The 21,888-nt window shown below is 37.6% G+C and overlaps 1 protein-coding gene and 2 pseudogenes across 2 annotated transcripts in view; 1 reads left to right on the forward strand and 2 right to left on the reverse strand.

Annotated features, from left to right (window-relative positions):
• The window catches only part of LOC135273056 (ankyrin repeat domain-containing protein 36B-like), a 40,680-nt gene that overhangs the window by 9,237 nt on the left and 9,555 nt on the right, over window positions 1–21,888 (forward strand). Inside the window, exons 13-19 of one of the 2 annotated variants that reach the window (XM_064371913.1) lie at window positions 1,963–1,991; window positions 2,086–2,158; window positions 3,815–3,843; window positions 3,938–4,010; window positions 9,553–9,626; window positions 12,273–12,414; window positions 21,549–21,753. In XM_064371913.1, the coding sequence (XP_064227983.1) occupies window positions 1,963–1,991; window positions 2,086–2,158; window positions 3,815–3,843; window positions 3,938–4,010; window positions 9,553–9,626; window positions 12,273–12,414; window positions 21,549–21,753 (625 nt within the window). The remainder of the gene's footprint in view (window positions 1–1,962; window positions 1,992–2,085; window positions 2,159–3,814; window positions 3,844–3,937; window positions 4,011–9,552; window positions 9,627–12,272; window positions 12,415–21,548; window positions 21,754–21,888) is intronic. The other variant, XM_064371914.1, reaches the window with a different exon arrangement.
• On the reverse strand, window positions 5,912–6,911 carry LOC135273055 (forkhead box protein H1-like; annotated as a pseudogene).
• On the reverse strand, window positions 14,287–15,296 carry LOC135273057 (myb/SANT-like DNA-binding domain-containing protein 3; annotated as a pseudogene).

Genomic DNA, 21,888 nt, shown 5'->3' on the forward strand with positions numbered 1-21,888 from the left:
TTTACATATAAGAAGATTTGATTTTGGCTGCTCCAGGAATGACTTGAAGCAAGAAAAAGTGCTATAATTGGCATTAACCACCCTGACTTATTACTCTTCTATATTACTCTTAGGCATCAGAAATACATGTTTTGTTGATTTTAGTTATACAAATTAGATAAATTTGAATATGAATATATTGTCTTCGTTGTTCAGGGAGCTAACTCTTGGATAAAATAGCTATTTAATGAAAATTCCTTAGAGAATAACATGATACTTTAAACAAGACTATTTTAGAAACAACAATAATGTTGAATTTATTAATTGACTTTTAAAATTTTTTTTTCAATGAATATTAGAATGATTTTCGAATGTAAAAGCTTGTTAATAACTAATCTGTGTAGGAGTTTTATTTTGTAGAAATATGTCAAAATCGATAATTAACGATACTTTTTCTTGAGGCTTTTATATTATACCTGGTTGTCATGAGTGGATGAAGAAACTTTCAGAAAGGCTAAACTACAGGATATAAGAAATGTAGGCACATTATTACACCACATGGGTATGAAAAATAATGAATATTATCTGCTAAGATTCACTAAACATATATCCAGGCTGATCAATTGAGGACATTTCCACTGAAGAGTCATGAAGTGTACATTCAATCGAAGTGTCATTGTGATTGTGTATCTTTTCAGTTATCAGGCAAGTTAAAGAGCATGATGAATGTTTGTAGCATAATGGTATAAATTCTTCTGATATCTTTCATGAAAGACATTCGGGAGTATGTACCACCTGCTTTGACATTGATTCCCAGGTGTATGAGTTGCTCCTCTGATTTTAGATCACATTAGTCCTCATCACTCAGCATATCCACATTGATATTGATACTTTTTATTTTGGTAATATACATATGATGCATATCTCTTTGTAATTTTATAACTGTATATTTTGTGGAAGCCTGTATTCCTATTTTCTTCAGTATATTTCCTCATGTTCCTGTCCCAAAGACATAATCTATAAAACATCAAATTCTACACTAGTACTGTTACGGGAATCAGGAGACCAGAGAGACCAATTGGTGGAACAGGAGGATTTCATTAAGGTGTGCACCAGTTCAACAGATTTGCATTCAAAGGCTGAGCTCTGAACAAAGACAAGGCTTGACTTTTTTTTTTTTTTTTTTTGAGTTGGAGTTTCACTCTTGTTACCCAGGTTGGAGTGCAATGGCTTGATCTCGGCTCACCGCAACCTCTGCCTCCTGGGTTCAGGCAATTCTCCCTGCCTCAGCCTCCTGAGTAGCTGGGATTACAGGCACGTGCCACCATGCCCAGCTAATTTTTTGTATTTTTAGTAGAGACGGGGTTTCACCATGTTGACTAGGATGGTCTCGATCTCTTGACCTCGTGATCCACCTGCCTCGGCCTTCCAAAGTGCTGGGATTACAGGCGTGAGCCACCACGCCTGGCCCAGGGCTTGACTTTTATACACAAAATACAAGAGCAGAACAAAGGCAGTTTATCAAGCAATGACGGGCCTATAACTCAGGCTTACATACGACTTTTGCTATGTGACCTAGATGGCCGTTATCTAGGTTGCTGAAGAGCCTCACACAAGCTTATCTTGCATCCTTTGCTATGGCACCTAGATGGTTGCAATCCAGACTTGCTCAGACGTATCTCATGACCTTCACTGTGCTGCTTAGATGAAAAACAAAACTTGCAGTTATTAGCTATAGAGAACAAGAATACAAGAATCTATAAACTCATAAAACTTGCAGAGCAGGGTACAGTTCCACAGGAGGGGGAAGGACTCAGGGAAGTTTGCTTATACCAAAGGCAAGGAGGAAAATTTGTTTTTCTGCCCTCATCTCCTGCTTCAGTACAGGCAGGAGGATACAGCTTGATGCTAACACTGCATTAATGTATGGTTGGCTTTATCATAGTTACATATGATTGATTATATATCCATTTTGCTTTTCAGTGTCTTCTCAGAAACAACCGGCCTGGAAGGTAATGACTCTTTCATTTATATGTTGAATTACTAATTATATAATCTATGAAGTATATATTATTTATTGATTATTTTGTTTCTCATTCCATTCAGGCTATAAGTAAAAAGAAAGTTTCTCTTTCAAATATTGCCACAGGAATAACGGTTGTTGAAAAATCTGGAGCAGGTAATTTAGCAATAGATATTTAATGTCATGTGCACTAAAGATAGAAGAGGGCTTCCCACCCCTGAATAAATCAGCACGGGGCTCTTTGAAAATGCACATTCTGATTCAGCAGGCCTGAGATTCTGCATTTCTAGTACGTTCTCAGGTGATGCTGATGCTGCTGGTCCTTGGCCATGATCTGAATAGCCAGGTTATAGACTTCTGTACATTGAAATCAGGAAGAAGAACTATTGGAAAGCAGTTCAAGACATAAAAGGATCAGGGGACAGCATAATTTTGCTCTTATTTCATAGCATGTTTCATTGGAGAGGGGAAGGAGAAAGAGACGAAGTAATAGAAATTATAGATGTCTGATGGTACTGCTAAAACCAGAGGGAAGAAGTTGTCATAATAATCCATAAACTCTGTAGAATGAGAAGCAATGTGACCACTGATGTAATTATTTTCATCAAGAAAGAGGGATTACAAGGCAGGAAAGAGGGGAAGGAATAAGTTTTTTAGGTAATTTTGGGGCTTCTGCTGAGGAAACCTGGGTGAACTCACTTCAGATGTATTTAGAATATTTGCCTACCAGATTTGATTTCTGGCTTCTCCAATGACTACTGGAATCTGGAAGGAGTGTAGAATTGGGATAAACCACAGTGACTCATTATTCCTGTTTATTACTATCAGACATCAGAGATATATTTTTTATTAGTTATTCAGATGAGTTAAAATTTAATATGAAAGCATTAGGTTTTTTGCTAGCTTTTTTATTAAAATAGCTATTTAATGAAAATTCTTTATAGATTAAAGTGATACTCCAAACTAGACTAATTTTAGAAAAAAGTAATGTTGAATGCATTAACTGAATCCTAACATGGTTACTTTCAATGAATATTGTACTGATTTCCAAATATAAAAGGTTATTAATATCTAATGCCTATAGCAATTCCATTTTGTATAAGTATGTATAATTTATTGTACTTTTTGATGGGGTTTATATATTTTATCTTCTTGCCATGAGTGGATGAAGAAACTTTCAGAAGGCTAAACTAGAGGATACAAGAAATGTAGGCACATTATTACACCACATGGTTATGATAAATAAGGAATATTATCTACTAGGATTCACCAAACATATATCCAAACGGCTCAATTCAGGACACTTCCACTGAAGAGATGTGAAGTATACACTCAACTGAAGTGTCATTGTTATTGTGTATCTTCTTAGTTATTGGGCAAGTGGAAGAGCATGATGAATGTTTGTAGCATAATGGTATAAATCCTTCTGATGTCTTGCATGAAAGATGTGCAGGAGTATGTACCACCTGCTTTGACATTGATTTCCAGGTGTATGAGTTGCTCCTCTGATTTTAGATCACATTTCTCTTATTAGCTTATCCACATTGATAGCAATACTTTCTTTTATTGATAGACATGGTGCATAATCTCACTTTTTAACTTGTAAGTATATGTTTTTTGAAGGCGGTATTCTCATTTTCTTCAGTGTATTTCTGTCATGTTACTGTCTCAAAGAAATAAACTAGAAAAACATGAAATCCTACACTAACACAAGCAAGAGTATTTAGTTTGATGCTAACACTCCATGAATGTATGGTTGGCCTTACCGTATTCACATATGATTGATTATATATATATTTTTTTGCTTGTTAGAATATCCTGAAAATCTTCCCACCTTGAAGGTAATTACTCTTATATTTATATATTTAATTATTAACATCATATCCTATACAACATACATCATGTGCTAATCATTTTATTTTAAAACCCATTCAGGTTACAACTGAAAATAACGATTCTGTTCTGAATATAGCCATCAAAATGAAGGATGTACAAACATCCTTGCCAGGTAAACTTTGCAATGCAAATTTAACTCTGGAAAGGAGTACATTAATCTATTTGTAATGCTCATAGTCTTTTCATTCTCAATTATTTTTTTTTATGTTTTATTTCAGGATTTCTTATAAATAATATAGCTGTTATCTTTTTTATGTTTTTAAAAATCAGATTTACACACATAAGGAAAGTATATTTTTAAAATATAAGGTTTTGTGTTGTTTTTTGAAAGGGAATTTCGCTCTTGTTTTCCAGGCTGGAGTGCAATGGCATAATTTGCAACCTCTGCCTCCTGGGTTCAAGGGATTCTCCTGCCTCAGCCTCCTGAGTAGCTGGGATTAGAGGCATGCACAACCATGCCTGGCTAATTTTGTATTTTTAGTAAAGATGGGGTTTCTCCATGTTGGTCAGGCTGGTCTTGAACTCCTGACCTCAGGCGATCCGTCTGCCTTGGCTTCCCAAAGTGCTGGGATTACAGGAGTTAGCCACCACACATGACCTGAAAAATAAGGGTGTATTCAGATGTTTCTACTTTTACATTTGGATACTCTGAAGTTTTTGATTTGGAATTTCAATAGTTTTTAGCAATTTAAAGAGATCAATTTTGATACTCTAAAATATTTGTTTTGCTTTAAAAGTCAATTCGAAGTATAGTTTTTATCTAATGAAATATTTTACTTGGTAACATATTTAACTTTTATAGGTTCTGGTCTGTTTTGTTACCCTTATTATATTAAGCCAATCAGATGTTTTGATTAGCACAGTGTGTGTCTGTGTATGTGTGTGTGTTACTTTATATATATATTTTTGTTTTTAATTTTAATGTGTAAATTGTATGTGCTTATGTTTATGGAATAAATGGGATATTTTGATAGAGGCATACAATGTGTAATAATCACATCATGGTTAATGGGTTATCCATCACCTCAAGCATTCACAATTTCTTTGTGCTGTCTTTTAATTTTTACTCCCTCAGTAATGCTAAAATGTACAAGTTATTGCTGACTGTAGTCATGTTTTTGTACTATAAAATGCTACATTTTATTTATTGTATCTAACTATAGTTCATACTTATTATGCATCCTCATTTCCTACCACCCTCAAACCCTTCCTATACTGTGGTAACATTGATTTTATTCTCCATCTCCATGAGTTCTTTTTTTTTTTTTTTAAATGTTGCAAATTCCTTTACTGTTATCTTCCCCACCACTAGGATCACGTAGGGTCCAGTCTTTTTACTCCCTAACCCCTTTCCTGAAAAAGGTGCTACCTCCTTCCCAGATAGATGAGAGAGGGCAGGACTTCAGGCTGGATTCACCATTAGGCTCTCCCTCCCGCAGCCTGGAGCAAGGGAGGGAGGGGAGGTGATGGCCAGAGACGGATGGATGGGTGGTGGGCTGAGAAGAGGAAACTAGGAAGGGCAATTCCAGGCTCAGCCCTGTCCCTCCAGCTTTGCCTCTGGGTGTAGGGAAACAGACATGACTGACCGGGGCGAGGGCTGTGCCCAGGTGGGCCATGGCCACGCATCAGGTAGTCCAATAAACACCGTGGACTCCCAGCAAGGCTGCTGCCTGCTGTTTTGAGGCTGCTGTGGTTGCAGACTCCCCACTAGCCTTGGCTCCCTGTCAACAAGCTGAGGGTGGGAGCAGGAGGGAGGAGCAGCCCCTGCCTTAGAGGCCTCACAGGCTGCACCAAGAGAGCAGTCAGCCTGGGGCTGGGGCTGCCAGGGCTGGATCAGCCAGGGTGACTGATCCAAACGTCATAGATGCTTTTATTGGGTGGCACCCCCTGGAAGAGGGTATCTAGATCCCAGAGCAGCCCTGGGGGCCCTCGGGTTTCAGAGATCACACCTCAGTAGGCAGGGCTGGTTGACGGTGGACACGGGACAGGAGGTGGGCGGTGGTGCCAAGGGCATTATATTGGGAGTGTAGATAGGCAAATAGGAGGTAGGCAGCTGCCCCCAGAGGGAGGCCCTGTGTCCCCCCCTGGACAGCCCCCCAGGAACTGAGGTGCCCTGTAGTAAGTGGAGAGGCCAGGCCCTAGGCTCTGGGGAGACGGTGGAGGGCCCGATGGCTCCCCCCTGGGAAGCCTCCCCCTCCACTCTTGTGGGGCCCGGAAGGGGGCAGAGGGGCCACAGAGGCCTCTCAGAGGAGGGCAGGAGTGGGGTGGGCACGGCCTCTTCCCCACTATTCTCCATGCCTGTAGGAACTGGGCTGCTCTGTGGAGCTAGCCCCGGCCAGGGTGCCCCCTCCCGGGAGACCCCTAGCGAGGACTTGATGCTGAAGCCATCGCTGGGTGGCGGCAGGGGACTGGGAGGCCGATAGGGCCGGCCGTGCAGCACGTAGGGGCCCAGGTCCTTGGCGAAGGCTCCTCTCGCACCCCCGTTCTGCCAGCGCCTGCACAGGGCCGTGTTCTGCAGCCGTAGTGCCTCGGCTGGGATCAGACACGTCGACTACCCAAAAGTTGCCCTTGGCCTGGGACTTTGCAGGGTCCTTGGGCACCTTGCGGAAGCATCGGTTGGAGGAAAGGTTGTGGCGAATGGAGTCTTTCCAGCCCTCGTATTCTTCCCTGAACAGAGGGAACACCGCCTGGACCTGACGGATGATGTGGGCCAGCTTCAGCCTGCGGGAGGGTGCGGCCTGACTCACCAAGGCAATCACGGCCAAGTAGGTGTAGGGGGCTTGTCATGTCGCAGTTACCTCTTCTTCCTCCTCTTAGGGGGCTGGGAGGGCGACTCTGCCTCTGGGGGCTGCAGACGGGAGCCGCTGCAGGGCCCCACACAGGACCGTAGACAGGGTGGGCAGGGGCCTGGCCCCACTCGGTCAGCAAGGCGTCGTTCTTTCCCACAAGTCTTTGTTGTTGTTTTGAGACAAGGTCTCGCTCTGTTGCCCAGGCTGGAGTACAGTAGTGTCATCTGGGCTCAGTGCAGCCTCCACCTCCTGGGCTCAAGCAATCCTCCCGCCTAAGCGTCTCGGAACTACAGGTGTGCGCCATAGCGCCCGGCTAATTTCTCACTTTTTGGTAGGGACAAGGCCTCTCTATGTTGCCCAGGTTGGTCTCCTGGGCTCAAGCGACCCACCGGCCTCAGCCTTCTCCCAAAGTGCTGGGATCACAGACGTGAGCCACCGCGCTGGGCCTTTCCCTTAAGTCTTAAGGCACCCCTCTCCACTGGGATCTTCTTGGTGGGGCGCTGGAGGCTCCCCGAGTTCTAACCGCTCCTCTCCGACCGCAGTGTCCCGGGCCAAAACCACCCCCAAAAGCTGCCACTCATTCCGCCGGCGTCCATCCGGTTGCCCACGATGACTCGGTTTTTTCCACCACCGTCCCAGGAGCCTTTGAGCACTCGCCGTCTCACCCAAGGCCCGAGGAGATTGCAGCCGCAGAGGGATCGCCTGGCCGCCCGCAGCCGACCCGATGAATTCTATTTTTTAAATTTCTCACAACCACAAAGGAGTGAGAACATGTGAAGCTTTTCTTTCTTTGCCTGGATTATTTTACTTGACATAATGCCCTCCAGTTCCATCCATGTTATTCCGAATGAGAGGATTTCATTCTTTCATATGGCTGAGCAGTATATGTTTCATATTTTTTAAATCCATTTGTCTGTTGATGTATACTTAGAGTGATTCCAAATTATGGCTATTGTGAGAAGTGCTGCAATAAACATGTCAGGGCAGATTTCTCTTTTATAATACTGATTTCCTTGCTTTTGAGTAGTTACCTAGCAATGGGATTGTTGGATCAAGTGGGTAGTTGTATTTTTAATTTTTTGATGACTCTCTATACTGTCCTCCATAGTGGCTGTACTAATTCACAATGCCACCTATGGTGTACAGGGGTTCCACTTTCTCCACATCTTCACCAGCATTTCTTAATGCCTGTCATTTGGATAAAAGCCATTTTAAGTGAGGTGAGAAGATACCTCATTGTAGCTTTGATTTGCATTTCTGTGATGATTAGAGATGCTGAGAACCTTTCCATATACCTGTTTGTCATCTGATAGCAGTTCAAAACATGACAGAGTCAAAGCAGAAGTATCATTTTGCTATTATTTCTGAGCATCATTCTAGCCAGAGGGGAAGGAATAAAAATTTAGGAAATAGAAATTATACATGTAAGATACTACTGTTAAATAAAGAGGAAAGAAGGGGTGGGAATAATTCATGAAAGTTATATAGAAGTTTTGATATTAATCAAAGTAAATGTATTTGAACTAAGAAACTTTGATTTTAATAAGAAACCTAATTTTTTATAAGATCGCAATTCCATGAAAGTACCTTAGAGATAAGCATGATATATCAAATCAAATTAATTTTAGAAACAAAAAGTTATAGCATTCATTATTTGAATAACAAAACTGATATATTCAATGAATATTGCACTGATTTTGAAGTATAAAAAGTTATTAATAAGTCTGAAAATTAAAATTTTCATTTTTGGCTATTATTTACACATTGAAACTTATTATACACTATTTTGATGTTTTTAAAAATCTTCTTGCATAAGTGGATCAAGAAACTTTTTGACAGGGCCAAACTGTAGGATATGAGCAATGTAGACATAGTAGTAGCCCACCTGAGAATGAAAAAAAAATGAATAGTTCTTTTGTTATTCTGTCTATCTAAGCTGAGTAATTTTAAACAGTTTCTTTGATGAGAAATAAATTAGATATTTATTGGAAGTGTCCTCACAACTTTGTACTTCCTAAATAATAGGAAAAATAGTTGAAAATAATAAGTACTTGTAGCATAATGGTGTAATTGAACCTGATGGATTGCATTAAAGACAGACCATAGCATCCTCCCATCAGCTTTGACACTTATTCTCTCAGGATCATGATTTGCTATTTTTCTCATTATCAGTCAGCATGTTTACATTGGAATAGATACAGTGTTCTATTTTAATTATAGTTAGTTGATACATAATCTCACTTTTGAAATCTTAACTATATATATTTTTAAAACCTATATTAAATAAAACTGTTTATCTGAGGAAAGATAGCCAGAATCAAGGAAGACTTCACGTTGCTGAGTCTTTCATCTTTTAAGAAAGATGAGAGAAATTCATCAGAATAGTTGAGGAAAATATTTAGGATATAAAGAAGAGACTGCACATTGATGAAAGTGTAAACAGTAGCAGTCATTTTGGAAATCATTAATAATGAACAGCAGGCTCAGTGTGTTGTTATAAAGCTACTATTAAGAAGTAAAGAACAGTGTACTGTTACTTTTATCTGTTTCTACTGGATTTTTACCTTTTGTTTTATTTCTGATGGTTTTGTTCATTGATGTTGGATGGATGAATTTCTGAGTGAATCTTTGACAATGTTTGTATGGTTCGAACCTGTTGACATCTAGTGCCTCCCCAAGTGGTTTGCTGAAGTTGTGGAGGATTAAAAGCATTTCTTAAAGAAGTAAATATTATACTAAAGATTAACCTTCATTTAAACTCTCAATTTATAAAATATTTTTTTTTTTTTTTTTAGAAAGACTATGGCTTTTATCTAAATGTTCTGTGTAGCTCATTTTAACTAAATATATAATTTTTTTTTTTAGCAGAACAAGACTTAAAAATGGCATCAGAGGGAGAGCAAAAGAGGTTTGAAGAATATGAAAATAACCAGCCATGGGTATGTAAAAATTTTAAATCAATAAATTAGACCAAATATCTGGTTTAATCTTGTTTTCCTTGCTTTGGTAATATAGCATATTCCAAGTGAATTTACCTTTGGATTAGCCTTTTAGTATCAGTTGATTATAATTTAATATTCCATTTAAAAAACATTTTAACTAGTCATAGAACTCAAAATAGTGTTGGAATCTATAGTAACTTATATCTAATCTTTACTCTTGGAATTGAGTTAAAAGTTCCTGATATTGTTTGCACTTCTATTTTTATAACTTCCTATTATAATAAAGAAGGTACATCAAATATTGAATTGCAATTTGAAGCAATAGAAATTATGAACAATTTAACACTGATGACCGCTTTATTGGATTCTAAAGGAGTAATTCTTGCTAGTGGTTCAAACTTTGCAGTTTTTTCTTTTATTGCCAGTCATACCAAAGTTAAGAATTTATTTTCCCTTGTGATCTCCGACTTTAGCTACTATGTTCAGGAAGAGAATGGATCATAAAGTCAACTCAGCTGTCTATCAAGAGAATCATATCTTGCAGAATGGCATCTTTGGCATTAGTGTACAAACAATAACTTCCTGCTGTATTTCAATATAGGAAATCTGTAACTATTATTAAATGTATTAAATCCACTGTCATTAGTGGACCTTAGAACTTAAGCCTATAATCTATATAAATATATAACACTGTCAATCATATTACAATACATAATTAGCATTAAAATGTAAGAATTTGCTTTTCTTACTGGTGTTGATTTTGGCTCCTAATAATTTAAAGTTTGCCTAATCATTTAGTAATGTTTGGAAAAACACTCAAGTGTACACTGTAGGTATAGTGATAAAATCTTTTTAAGTGGTGGTGCCTTTGTAGTACCACAGGTCATCTCATAATTCATTTTTGGTAAATTTAACACATAATGAATTAGTCAAGTTTAGTCCAAACAAACAGTGACAAATGAAAGTTTCATGGTTTATGTTTTTCACCTATTTTAGGCTATTCCAAATTATTTTTCACTTCTTAGTTACAATCCAGTGATGTGGGAGTAGGTAAACATAGATTAAGAAGTTTAATATTAAATTCTAATTATTTTTTAATTTTTCTCGTTTTACACTTGATTATTTAAAGTTATTTTGAAAACACACACTCAGAAAAGTCATCTGAGAAACAAAACTAGCAAATTACTCTTCCACTGTTGCATGTGCAAAAATTGTCTCAACAACTAGTAGTGAAAAAGTGTTGTGATAGAAAGGACTTCTTTATATATGCAGAACTTTCTTGTATGCAGAAGTATGAGAGAATGTGGATCAAACAAGACAAATTAGGGTGAAAAAAGCTTTAAAATTCATCACAAATAAAGCAGAGTTTGGTGAAAATTACAAAACTGCTTGTATTGAGGAAGAGTGACTACATAGTAACTCTACAGGAAGAACAAACTTAAGTAAATACCCTCAGATTTGACAAATGATTCACCTGATTGTCAGAAAAGTGATGTGTCTGGCATGTCTGTCTCTGTAGTAGTCCAGATATTTTCTGAACAAAAATAACCCAGTCTCAAAAATGCCTTTCTATCTCATTCATACTCTGGGTCCCCAGAATATGCTTGCCAGTCACCTTCTAAGCTTTATTTAAATGGAAATTAAAGTAGACTGTGAAAATGACCACAAACCAGATACTGAACATGTTTTTAACCCAGACCAGGAAAATTGTTATAATAATACGAAAAGTACAAAAGCAAGAAATCAAGAAGTAGTTATGGTTGAAATAAAAGAAGACTAATAGGTTGTTAGGCAAATGACAAAAAAATAAGAACCAAAGTACCGCTAATTGGAAATTAAACATCAGACATATACCTCAGTTTAGTGATTTCAAAAGCCTTTTAGATATGTGACTTACCTGCTTCAAAAAAATGAAGCGTGTGATAATAATAATAAAAAAAAAGATCATAGTCTTTTTGTTGTTACAAACACAATGATACAAAACCAATACAGAATTTGTTCCAGAAGCCATTATATGACAACTGTAGTGCAAGAAAAGTATAAAGGCATACAACTTTAATTAGAAAATGTGCATTAGTCTCCACCACATGATGACAGAACATCAACAGTATGTCTAGAAGTGGAATTAAGTGATACATGCGTAGATTTAAGAATGAGGTAAGCATATTACAAGTAAAGTAGAGTTCCTGGCTTTGGAGAAAGTTCAACTTCAAAAAGAATTAGAGGGTCACTTGATGCTGCTCTTTTTTCTCTTCACCAATTATTTGATCCATTTGAATTTTTTATTTATGAAAATTTTATTTATGAAAATCTCCTGTGTAGAATGAGGTTATCTAAATACTTATTGTATGTAGAAATAGATTGTTTATGCAGTTGAAATGATACAAGCTCAGGAAGACATTATCCTAATCCTGGTTCCTTAATTAACTCAAGTCTCTCTGTCAGTTTTCTAAATGGCATAGGGACTGGGAAACTAATTTATCCATATACCATGTGACTTTCTGAACAAGTGTCAACATAAAGGAAATTGCTAAAAAAAAAAATACTGTGTTTGTGCTAGTCGAATAATTCCCACTTCTCTACATTTAGTATATGTTATAACTATTTTGGGGACATTTTGAAACAGTGTTATTTATTTTGCAGATGAAAAACCAAATACATTTTAGGGATGACCTTGATGGCATAATTCAGTCATCTCAAATAGCCTCAGAGGATGATGACTCTCTTTCCTCTAATTGTAAGAAAGTTATATTACTCATTGATCAACATGGAATGCAGTGTAAAGGTAGGATAATGCATAAATATAAGGCTTTTTTCTATTCTATAGCCGTGTATGTACACATTGCTTACCACTGTACCATAGAGTGCTGATATGTTATAAGAATGTTCATTTCAGAAATATGCCTTAAGAATGAGAACTACTGTATCTTGTACACTCTCAGCTAAAGAGCTATGATCATTTCACTGTACCTTTATCAGTGTGAATGGCACTCCCAATGTGTTTGTTTACTCTGCTTCTCTTTTGTGCCTTTACCCATTTACCCATGGTCAGGTTACCATTTCCTCCCACCTGAAATACTGTGGTAACCTTATAACTGTCCTTCCTACTATTCCACCTTCCAAAACCATGGCCTGTTCTGCAATCATAATTATATAGTTGTAAAAAATCAATACTGATCATGTTACCTGCTTGCTGAAAACTCAGCTGCCACTTATTGCAGTAAGGTACAAATCTCAATCCTCTAGCTTTGCACTGCATCATTGCATTCCTTTCTCGATATCACAGCCAGTGCCTTAGGTGTTTGCTCCCATAATCAGTAGCTTTAGTGTGAAATAATTGATATATGATAAAGTGCACACATGTAAAATGTACCATTTGATAAGTTTTAACAGATGTATACACTTGTGAAACTTATTACCATCAAGATAGTTAACATATATCCATCACCCACTAAAGTCTCGTCACGCCCCTTTATATTCCTGTTTTTAAAAACTGCAAAATGGTTTTCCAAAATATTTGTACTATTTTCCCTTCTCATCAGCAGCAAATGACAATTCTGCTTGCCATGTTGTCACACTACTGCTGTATTTATTTATTTTTTTAATTTTAGCCATTCTGATGAGTGTGTATTATGTATATTAATATGGGTTTAATGTACATAATCCTCATGACTAAAAATGTTGAGCATCTTTCCATGCGTTTATTTGCCATCTATATATCTTCTTTGGCGAACTGTCTTTTCAAATCTTTTGCCATTTAAAAAATAGGTTGATGTTTACTTACTTGTTGAATTTTAGTAATTCTGTATGTATTTGGATGCTGTTACTTTTTAGCTACTTTTTTATAAGGATATTTTTCCAGTTTTGGGGTTCACCTTTCACTCACTTTGTAGTATCTTTTGAAGAGCAGAAGTTTTAATCGTGATGAAGTCCAATTTAATTGTTGAATTACAGATTTTGCATTTTGTGTCAGATGTAAAAAGTGTTTGCCTAGCGCAAGGTAACAAAGATTTTTTCCTATGCTTTATTCTAGAAATTTTATAGACTTGGGTCTTATATGTAAATCTATGCTCCATTTTCAGTTTCCTTTTGCAGATGGAGTAAGGTATGGATTCAAGTTCACTTTTTGGATATGAACATCCAATTGTTCTAGCACCATATGTTGAAAAGGCTACCCTTTCTCCACTGCATTGCCATCCTGCCTTTGTCAAACATAAGCTGGTTGCATATGTGTTATCTATTTCTGAACTCTCTGTTGAGTTTTATTAATTTCCAGGTGCTCCTCAAATTGTGGTAAACCCATTGTAAAGTCAATAGTCAAACCACCTTAAGTTGGGGATTGTCTGTGTTTGACTTTCTTTTTACAAGTTGAGCATCACTAATTTAAATATCCCAAATCTGAAATACTCTAAAACCCAAAACTTTTTGATTGCCAACATGGATGCCACAGTGGAAAAATTCCACATCTGACCTCATGTATACAAATGTTGTTTCATGCCCCTAATCATTAAGAGTCATGTTTTGCGTGTGTGTGTGTGTGTGTGTGTGTGTGTCTGTGTTTCTTCATGGTTCTTGTATGAATTCTAATTAAGAGACATTACATTCAGAATTATAGCACTCATAGTGATAATTTTCAGAAGACTATAACAGCTTCTTTGCCACTTAAGGAATACAGAGGGTGCAGCTGTTGGTACCTGAATGAATTCTTAAATAAGTGACTACTACCACTCTAATTTTCCTAGTTGTAACTCTGTTACAGGTTACTGACCACAAGTCCATGTTCCAGACATTCTTTGCCAACACAGATTAATTACAAGACAGCCACCCCCAAAGTCTTAGGGTGAATTGGGAAAGGGCCGGTTAAATGAGGAAACAGGCCATTCCTTGGCAAAAGTTTGCAGTTTTCTTTCCCAATACATCTTCTTTTTATTGAGAACTTCCATTTTTATCCTGTGTTCCTCCTCTGCCATCTCACACTCTCGCTCTATCTGCTGGATTTTGGCCACATGCACCTCATTCATTTGTATCAGCTGCAGTTGTAAGATGGACATTTGTTGATGGTGTTCTTCCTCATGCATCTTTTTTAAAGCACCTTCTTGAGAGGTTTTGCTCCTGTAGTTTTTATTGGCTGTTATTCTGACACGAGAGGGTTCAGGTTGAGAGGTCTCCTCACATACTGGAAAATGTATGAACTCTTTCTCATCATCGCACAGTTCTCTATTTGAAACAGCAAATGATTCTTGGGACACCGCGTCGGGGTGGTATTCGGGCTCCTCCTCGGGGGGCTCTGCAGGAAGTAGAGCTGCTCCTGAAGCATGCTGGCGATCTTCTCCTTCCCTAGGACGTGAGTACTCAGCATCCGGCTGACGCTCCGTTTCACCTTCTCTCTCCTTTCATGGGCCGTAATTATTTTGGTCCGAGCTTTTATGTTCTCCCAGCACTTCTTCAGCTGTTTGAAATCCCGCAGGGACACGCTCAGCTGAGAGTTGTATTCGTGGGCCAGCGCCTGCCAGGTACGCTGCTTAAGGGCAATAGTTCGCGCATCACTTTTCTTACATTGCAGCACATATTTGTACTTTTCTACTAAAGCCAGCAGGATGCTCTTTTCCAATTCTGATAAGTATTTGGCAGGCTTTATAATTTCGTTGTTTTGCATTTTCCACTATATTTCTCATGGCTGCTAACTATCCGAGTCCCATTGCGGCGCGCGGAGGCGGCCGCCCGGCACCCGGCTTGCAGAGCAGGGGTCGCAGTGGCGCGGCCCGAAAGCCCGCCATGCCGGTCCCCCGCCCGCGGCCCCCGCGCGCCCGGCCTGCACTCCCCACCCACGACCCCGCCCCGCCCTCCCCACCCACGACCCCGCCCCGCCCTCCCCACCCACGACCCCGCCCCGCTGCGGCCCGCCGGAAGGGGAGCCTCCTACCTGCAGCGGCGGCGCGGCGGCTGCAGCGACCGGGGGAGGGGCCGGCGAGGCGCGAGCGCGGGCGGCCTGGGCTCCTCTCTCCAAAAGTCATGTTTAAAATTACCTTCAGTCTTTGTGTATAAGGTACATATGAAAAATAAGTGTATTTTGTGTTTAGATTTGGGTCCTATCCACAAGATATCTCACCATGCTTATGCAAATATTCCAAAATCCAAAATCTGAAAAACTTCTAGTCCAAAACATTTTGAATAAGGGATACTCAACCTGTACCTGTGGCATACTGTTTTGGTTAATGTTGATTTATAGTAATTCCTGAAATGATTCCTCTAATTTTGTTCTGTTTTGACAATGCTAGATCCTTTGCATTTTCACATGAACTTTAAAATCAGCTTATCAATAAAATAAAGACTGCTTGCTTGTTGGAAATTAGGTTGGGATTGTGTCATATTTGTAGATTAATTTGGGGAGAATTGACATCTTAACAATAGTGAATCTACTCCTCAATAAAGTGTGTGTCTGCTTTTATAGAGGTAATATTAAATTTTCTCAGTAATATTTTTTAGTTTTTATAGGTCTTCCCATATTTTATCAGATTTATGTGTATTTCATTTTTAATGAAGTTGTGAATTGTATTTTAGTTAGTGTAGATGTATTTGACTTTATACAGGTTGAGCAACGCTAATCTAAACATACATTTTTATAAAACTAAAAAATGTTTAAAATTTTTAATTTGATGGTTTATTGCTAGCATATAGAAATACAGTTGATTTTTCTATGTTGAATTTGTATCCTTCAATCTTGTTAAACTCACTTATTAGTTCTGGCACGTTCTTGGTAGATTTGATCAGGTTTTCTACGTAGACAAAAGGTTGTCAAACCTTTCTTTCTCAAACTACCCTTTTACTAAGGATGGTAAATATTTTAGACGTGTCAAAGGGGTCTCTTTTGCAGCTGATAAACTCTGGCATTGTGGTATGAGAGCAGCCATAGACCATCTATAAATTAATGAATACAGCTGGGTTCCAATAAAAGACAAGAAGCTGGCCCACAGGTTGGGGTTTACCCATACCTATTGTATGGCCATGGTTATGTATAAAGACTATTTTCTTTCTTTTTTTTTTTTAAGCGTGGATGCCTCTTATTTCTTTTTCTTTTCTGACAGTATTAACTAGAATCTTCAGAACAATGCTACCTACAAGTGGTGACAGCAGACATTCCCTTGTTGTTCCTCATCTGACGGGAAATGCATTCCATTTTTCACTATGCTGCATGTTAGCTGTAGATCCATCATAGGTGTTGCTTATCATGCTGAGGAAGTTCCCTTGGATTCTTATGTTCTTGAGTTTTTCTGCTTTAAAACATCAGGAGTGAATTTTATCAGATGCCTCTATCTGTTGGAGTGATCCTATGGGTCTTTTACTTTGTTTTTTATTTATTTATTTATTTATTTATTTATTTATTTATTTTTTTATTGCATTTTAGGTTTTGGGGTACTTTGTTATATGGTAAATAATTATGATGTTTTGAGGTTAAGCTAACCCTGCATTTCTAGGATAAACCTCATTTGTTTATGATATATTATCTTTTTATTATACTGTTGGATTCAATTTACTAAAGTCTCATTTAAAATTTATTATAAAGGTTTTTATTTTTTAGGTACCATTTTTATGTTCCCAGCAAAATTGAGAGGGAAGTTCAGACATTTTTTGTATACCCCCACCCCAGCACATATGTAGCCTCCCTCATTACCAATATCCTTCACCATAGTGGTAGTTGCTATGATAGATGAGCCTAAATTGACATATCACAATTACTCAAAGCCCATAATTTGCATTGGGGGTTCATACTTGGTACTGTACATATGTGGGTTTGGACAAAGGTACAATCCTCTGCACTCTGCCTATGTATCCTTTCCTGCCATCCCTAACCCTTTGGCACCTTTTAACTTTATCCATAGTTTTGCCTTTTCCTGAGTTTCATACAGTTGGAATCATACATTAAGTAGCCTTTCCAGATTAGCTTATGTCAATAGGTAATATGCATTTAAGGTTCCTTCACATATTGTCATAGATTGATTGCTCATTTCTTTTTCACATAAAGTGATATTCCACTGTATGACTGTTTAACCACAGTTTATTCACTCAGCTATTGGAGGATGTCTTATTTGCATCACAAATTGGTTGAAGTTTTACATTCATGTTCATGACGGAATTTGCTTGTTGGTAATACTATTTTCTGGTTTTGGTTCAGAGTAAAGCTAACATTACAAACTGAGTTAAGATATACTTCTGTTTTGTTTGTTTGTTTGTTTGTTTTTTTGGTGGGGGTAGTTTTTGTACAGTTGTATTATTCCAGAAATGTTTTGAGAATTCACCAGCATAGTTAGCTAGGTCCGAAGTTTTCTTTTAGGAAGGTTTTCAGTTATAACTTAACTTTCTTTTATAGATATGGGAAATTCAGGTTATCTACTGCTTCTTGTTTGAGATTTGCTAATTTTCATTTTTAAAGGAATTTATTAATTTTATCTAAGTTGTCATGTTTATTTACATAGAAATTATAATATTATATTTTTATTATCTATAGAATCTGTAATAATGTCTCATTATTTCTGAAATTAGTCATTTGTTTTATTTCTTTTTTCTGAGCAGCCAGGCTAAATGGAGTTTTATCACATTTATTGATCTCCTCAAAGTGTTTTGTGTTGTTGACTTTCTCTATTGTTTCTTCTGAAGCCAACAGTATAACAAAATACCATAGATTGAGTCAAACAATGGAAGTTGATTTCTCGCAGTTGTGGAGTCTGCAAAGTCCAAGATCAAGATGCATTGGATTTGGTGTATGGTTAGGGACCACATCCTGGTTCACAGATGCATTCTTTTTCTCTGTCTTCACTTGGCAGAAGGCGTGAAGGAGCTCTGGGGTCTGTTGTATAGGAGCCCTAATCCCATTCATGAGGGCTTGGCTCTCATGACCTAACTACCTATAAAAATCCCACCTCCTAATACCATCGCCTCTGTGATTGGCTTTCAGGATATAAATTTTGGGGAACACAAACATTCAGACCACAGCCGATGTTTATTATTTCCTTTCCTCTGCTTGCTTTGGGTTTAATTCACTCTTCTTTTACCTAGCTGCTTAAGGTAGAAGTCAGGGTCATTGATTTGAGACTCTTCTAATATAGACATTCAGCAGTGCTAACATTTGTATTCAAGTACGGTTGTAGCTGCATTCCACAAATTCTGACACATTGTATTTTCATTTTTATTCAGTTCAGAATATTTTCTAATTTCTATTTTTCATTACTTCTTTGACCCAGGATTATTTAGATGTGTGTTACTTAGTTTCAAATATTTGAGTGTTTCTCAGAGTTATTTTTCTTATTGGTCTTTAATCTGATTGATTTGTGGTCAGGGCATATACTTTGTATGACTTCAATCCTTCTGACTCAGTCCTTTAATTGAGAATTATGGTATGGCCTAAAATATAGTCTATTTTGGTAAGTGTTCCATTGGTACTTGAAAAGCATAGTGTTGTTCAAGTCTGTTTATTCTTGCTGATTTTCTGCCTTCTTGTTCTATCACTTATTGAGTAAAGGGTATTGAAACCTCAGGTTACTTAGAAATTGTCTATTTCTTTTTGTAGTTCTATCCACTTTGGCCTCATATATTTTGAAGCTGGCTTGTTTTTAGGGGTATAAACACTTAAGATTGTTATGTTTTCCTCATTAACTGATCCTTTTACTATTGTGACATGACCTTTTGTTATTTATTGCTGGATTTTTTTTTTTTTTTTTTTTGCTATAAAATCTACTTGGTATTAATACAGCCACTCCCACTCAGCTGCCTCTGGCAAGTGTTAACATGTATCTTTTTCCTACCTTCTAACTAATTTGTGTCTTTACATTTAAAGTGCATTTCTTATAGGCAGCATGTAGTTGGGTCTTGCTTTCTTACTGAGTCTGGCAGTCTGCATTTGAGTTGAGGTTTTTAGACAAGTGTCATTTATAATGTGATTATTGATATAGTCATGTTTTTCTGTCATCATGCTGTTTGATTGCTATTAGTCCCAGCTGTTATTTGTTCCCCTTCTTTTTCTCCTTTCTTTTAGATCAGTCAGCTATATTTTATGATTCAATTTTATATATTTTTGGGTTTATTAGAGATAACTGTTTTGCTATCTTAATGTTTACTTTAGGATTTTTAGTATATAATTTTAACTTATCACAGTCCACCTTCAAGTAATATTATACATCGTAGATGGTATAAAAGATGACAATGATACACTTTCATTTTTTTCTGTCCCAGACACTTCTTTCCTGAATCTGTGGGATTATGGTTTATATTAAGGTTGGAACATGTTTGTCCATTTTTTCTTTAATTTTTTTTTCTGTCCCCTCTTTTTTATTTGCGGAGTTATCTATATTAGCTGCTTGAAAGTTTCTCACAGTTTATTGTGTCAAATTTAGGAATCTTTTCCTTTGTTATCCCTAATTTGTCTTTTTTCCATCCACTGTAGTTTTTACCTCTGAAAATGTAATTTGCATCTTTGCAAATATGGTTTCGGTTTTTTGTTTTTGTTTTTGTTTTTTTTTTTTTGAGACGGAGTTTCGCTCTTGTTACCCAGGCTGGAGTGCAATGGCGCGATCTCGGCTCACCGCAACCTCCGCCTCCTGGGTTCAGGCAATTCTCCTGCCTCAGCCTTCTGAGTAGCTGGGATTACAGGCACGCGCCACCATGCCCAGCTAATTTTTTGTATTTTCAGTAGAGATGGGGTTTCACCATGTTGACCAGGATGGTCTCGATCTCTTGACCTCGTGATCCCCCCACCTCGGCCTCCCAAAGTGCTGAGATTACAGGCGTGAGCCACCACGCCTGGCCCGGTTTTTTTTTTTTTTTTTTAATAGCTTCCATGCCTTCACTTACTCTCTTGAGTTTTATTTGGAGTACAGCGATTTACTTATAATCTTTCCGTTTTTGCTGTTAGATTTAGGGTAATTCCTCACTCCTGAGGCAAGACCTTTCTGATTATTCATTGTCCTGTGAAGTATGAGGGTTTTTTAGCCTGGCTCATGGGAATAGACCCTCTTCCAGGCATGGTGTGAACCCCAGAAATAATTTCTGATAATCTTAAGTGGTTTTTTTTATTTTCCATTGTTCTGAGGAAGTTTCCTAGCACACAAGGACTTTTCATTACTCTCCTGAATACTCAAATGGGAATCTCTGCACATCTTCAGGATTTGTTTCCTGTACTGCTTTCTTCTCTCCAGTGTTCTGTCCTGTCATCTCTATCTGCTTTAGTTTTACTAGCCTCTCAGCTTCATCACCCCAGCTCTGTGTCAGATTTTCTCCCGTTGTCATGGCCTGGAACCTCTGTCAAAACTCTGTTAAAAGAGCTGGGACATTTATAAGGCCTGCTGTATTTGTTTTCTGCCTTTCAGTGATCACCTACCATCTTCATTGCCTGAAGTCCACTGTGTTGAAAATCATTGTTTAATGTATTTTGTCTGTTTTGTTTTTATATTTTTTTAGGTAAGAAGAAAAATCAGTACCTGTTCTCCATCAGGGCTAGTAGCAGATTGCAGCAGAGCTTCATCACCTGCTGCAAACTGGCCAGAATGCTTTGCTTTCCTCTTTGCCTATTTCCTTCTCATCCTTCATTTCTCCGTGTAGCCATCTCTTCCTCAGGGAAATCTTCCCTGGGTGAAGTATAGATCAAATTATCTTATGCAATCATATAACTATGTTTTTTTTCACAGTACCTATCTGAGTTTATAATTGTCACCTTTTATCTTGGTTCTTCACTATACTTTAAGCTAAAACAAGAGCAGAGGTGTTCTCTTATCTGCAGAGCTTACTATAATATCTTCCACCTTGTAGGCATTCAATAAGTACATATTTGTTCAGTGTATGAATCAATGCTTGTTAAAATGCACAGTCCTTTATATCAAAAAATCTACTCATGTATTTTATCTCTACTTTGTTTTTTCCTGTTTACAGATTGTGTTCACCTATTAAAAATTAAAAATGCAATTTATTTACGTGAAAGATCAATAGAAAATCACTGTGAGCGACTTACAGGAAAAATTCAAAAAATGAAAAATAAGAGTAGTATACTACAAAAGAGACTATCTGAAGAAAAAGAAATAATATCACAGTTAGAGCATGAAAAACATGAATGGGAAAAAGCACTCTGCAGTTTGAGGTATGACATTCTAGTTTTTAAGAAATGTTTGAGTTATTTATTTATTACTAAGGATGTATAAGGAGAATTTTTGTAATCGCTGATTTTCTTTCTAGGATTTAACAGGAAAGAAAGCTTCTTAATCATGTGGAGTGC

Source organism: Aotus nancymaae, unplaced genomic scaffold, assembly GCF_030222135.1.
Source record: "Aotus nancymaae isolate 86718 unplaced genomic scaffold, 86718_ANA_hifiasm-v0.15.2.pri h1tg000221l, whole genome shotgun sequence".
In the NCBI taxonomy this organism is placed as follows: Eukaryota; Metazoa; Chordata; class Mammalia; order Primates; family Aotidae; genus Aotus; species Aotus nancymaae.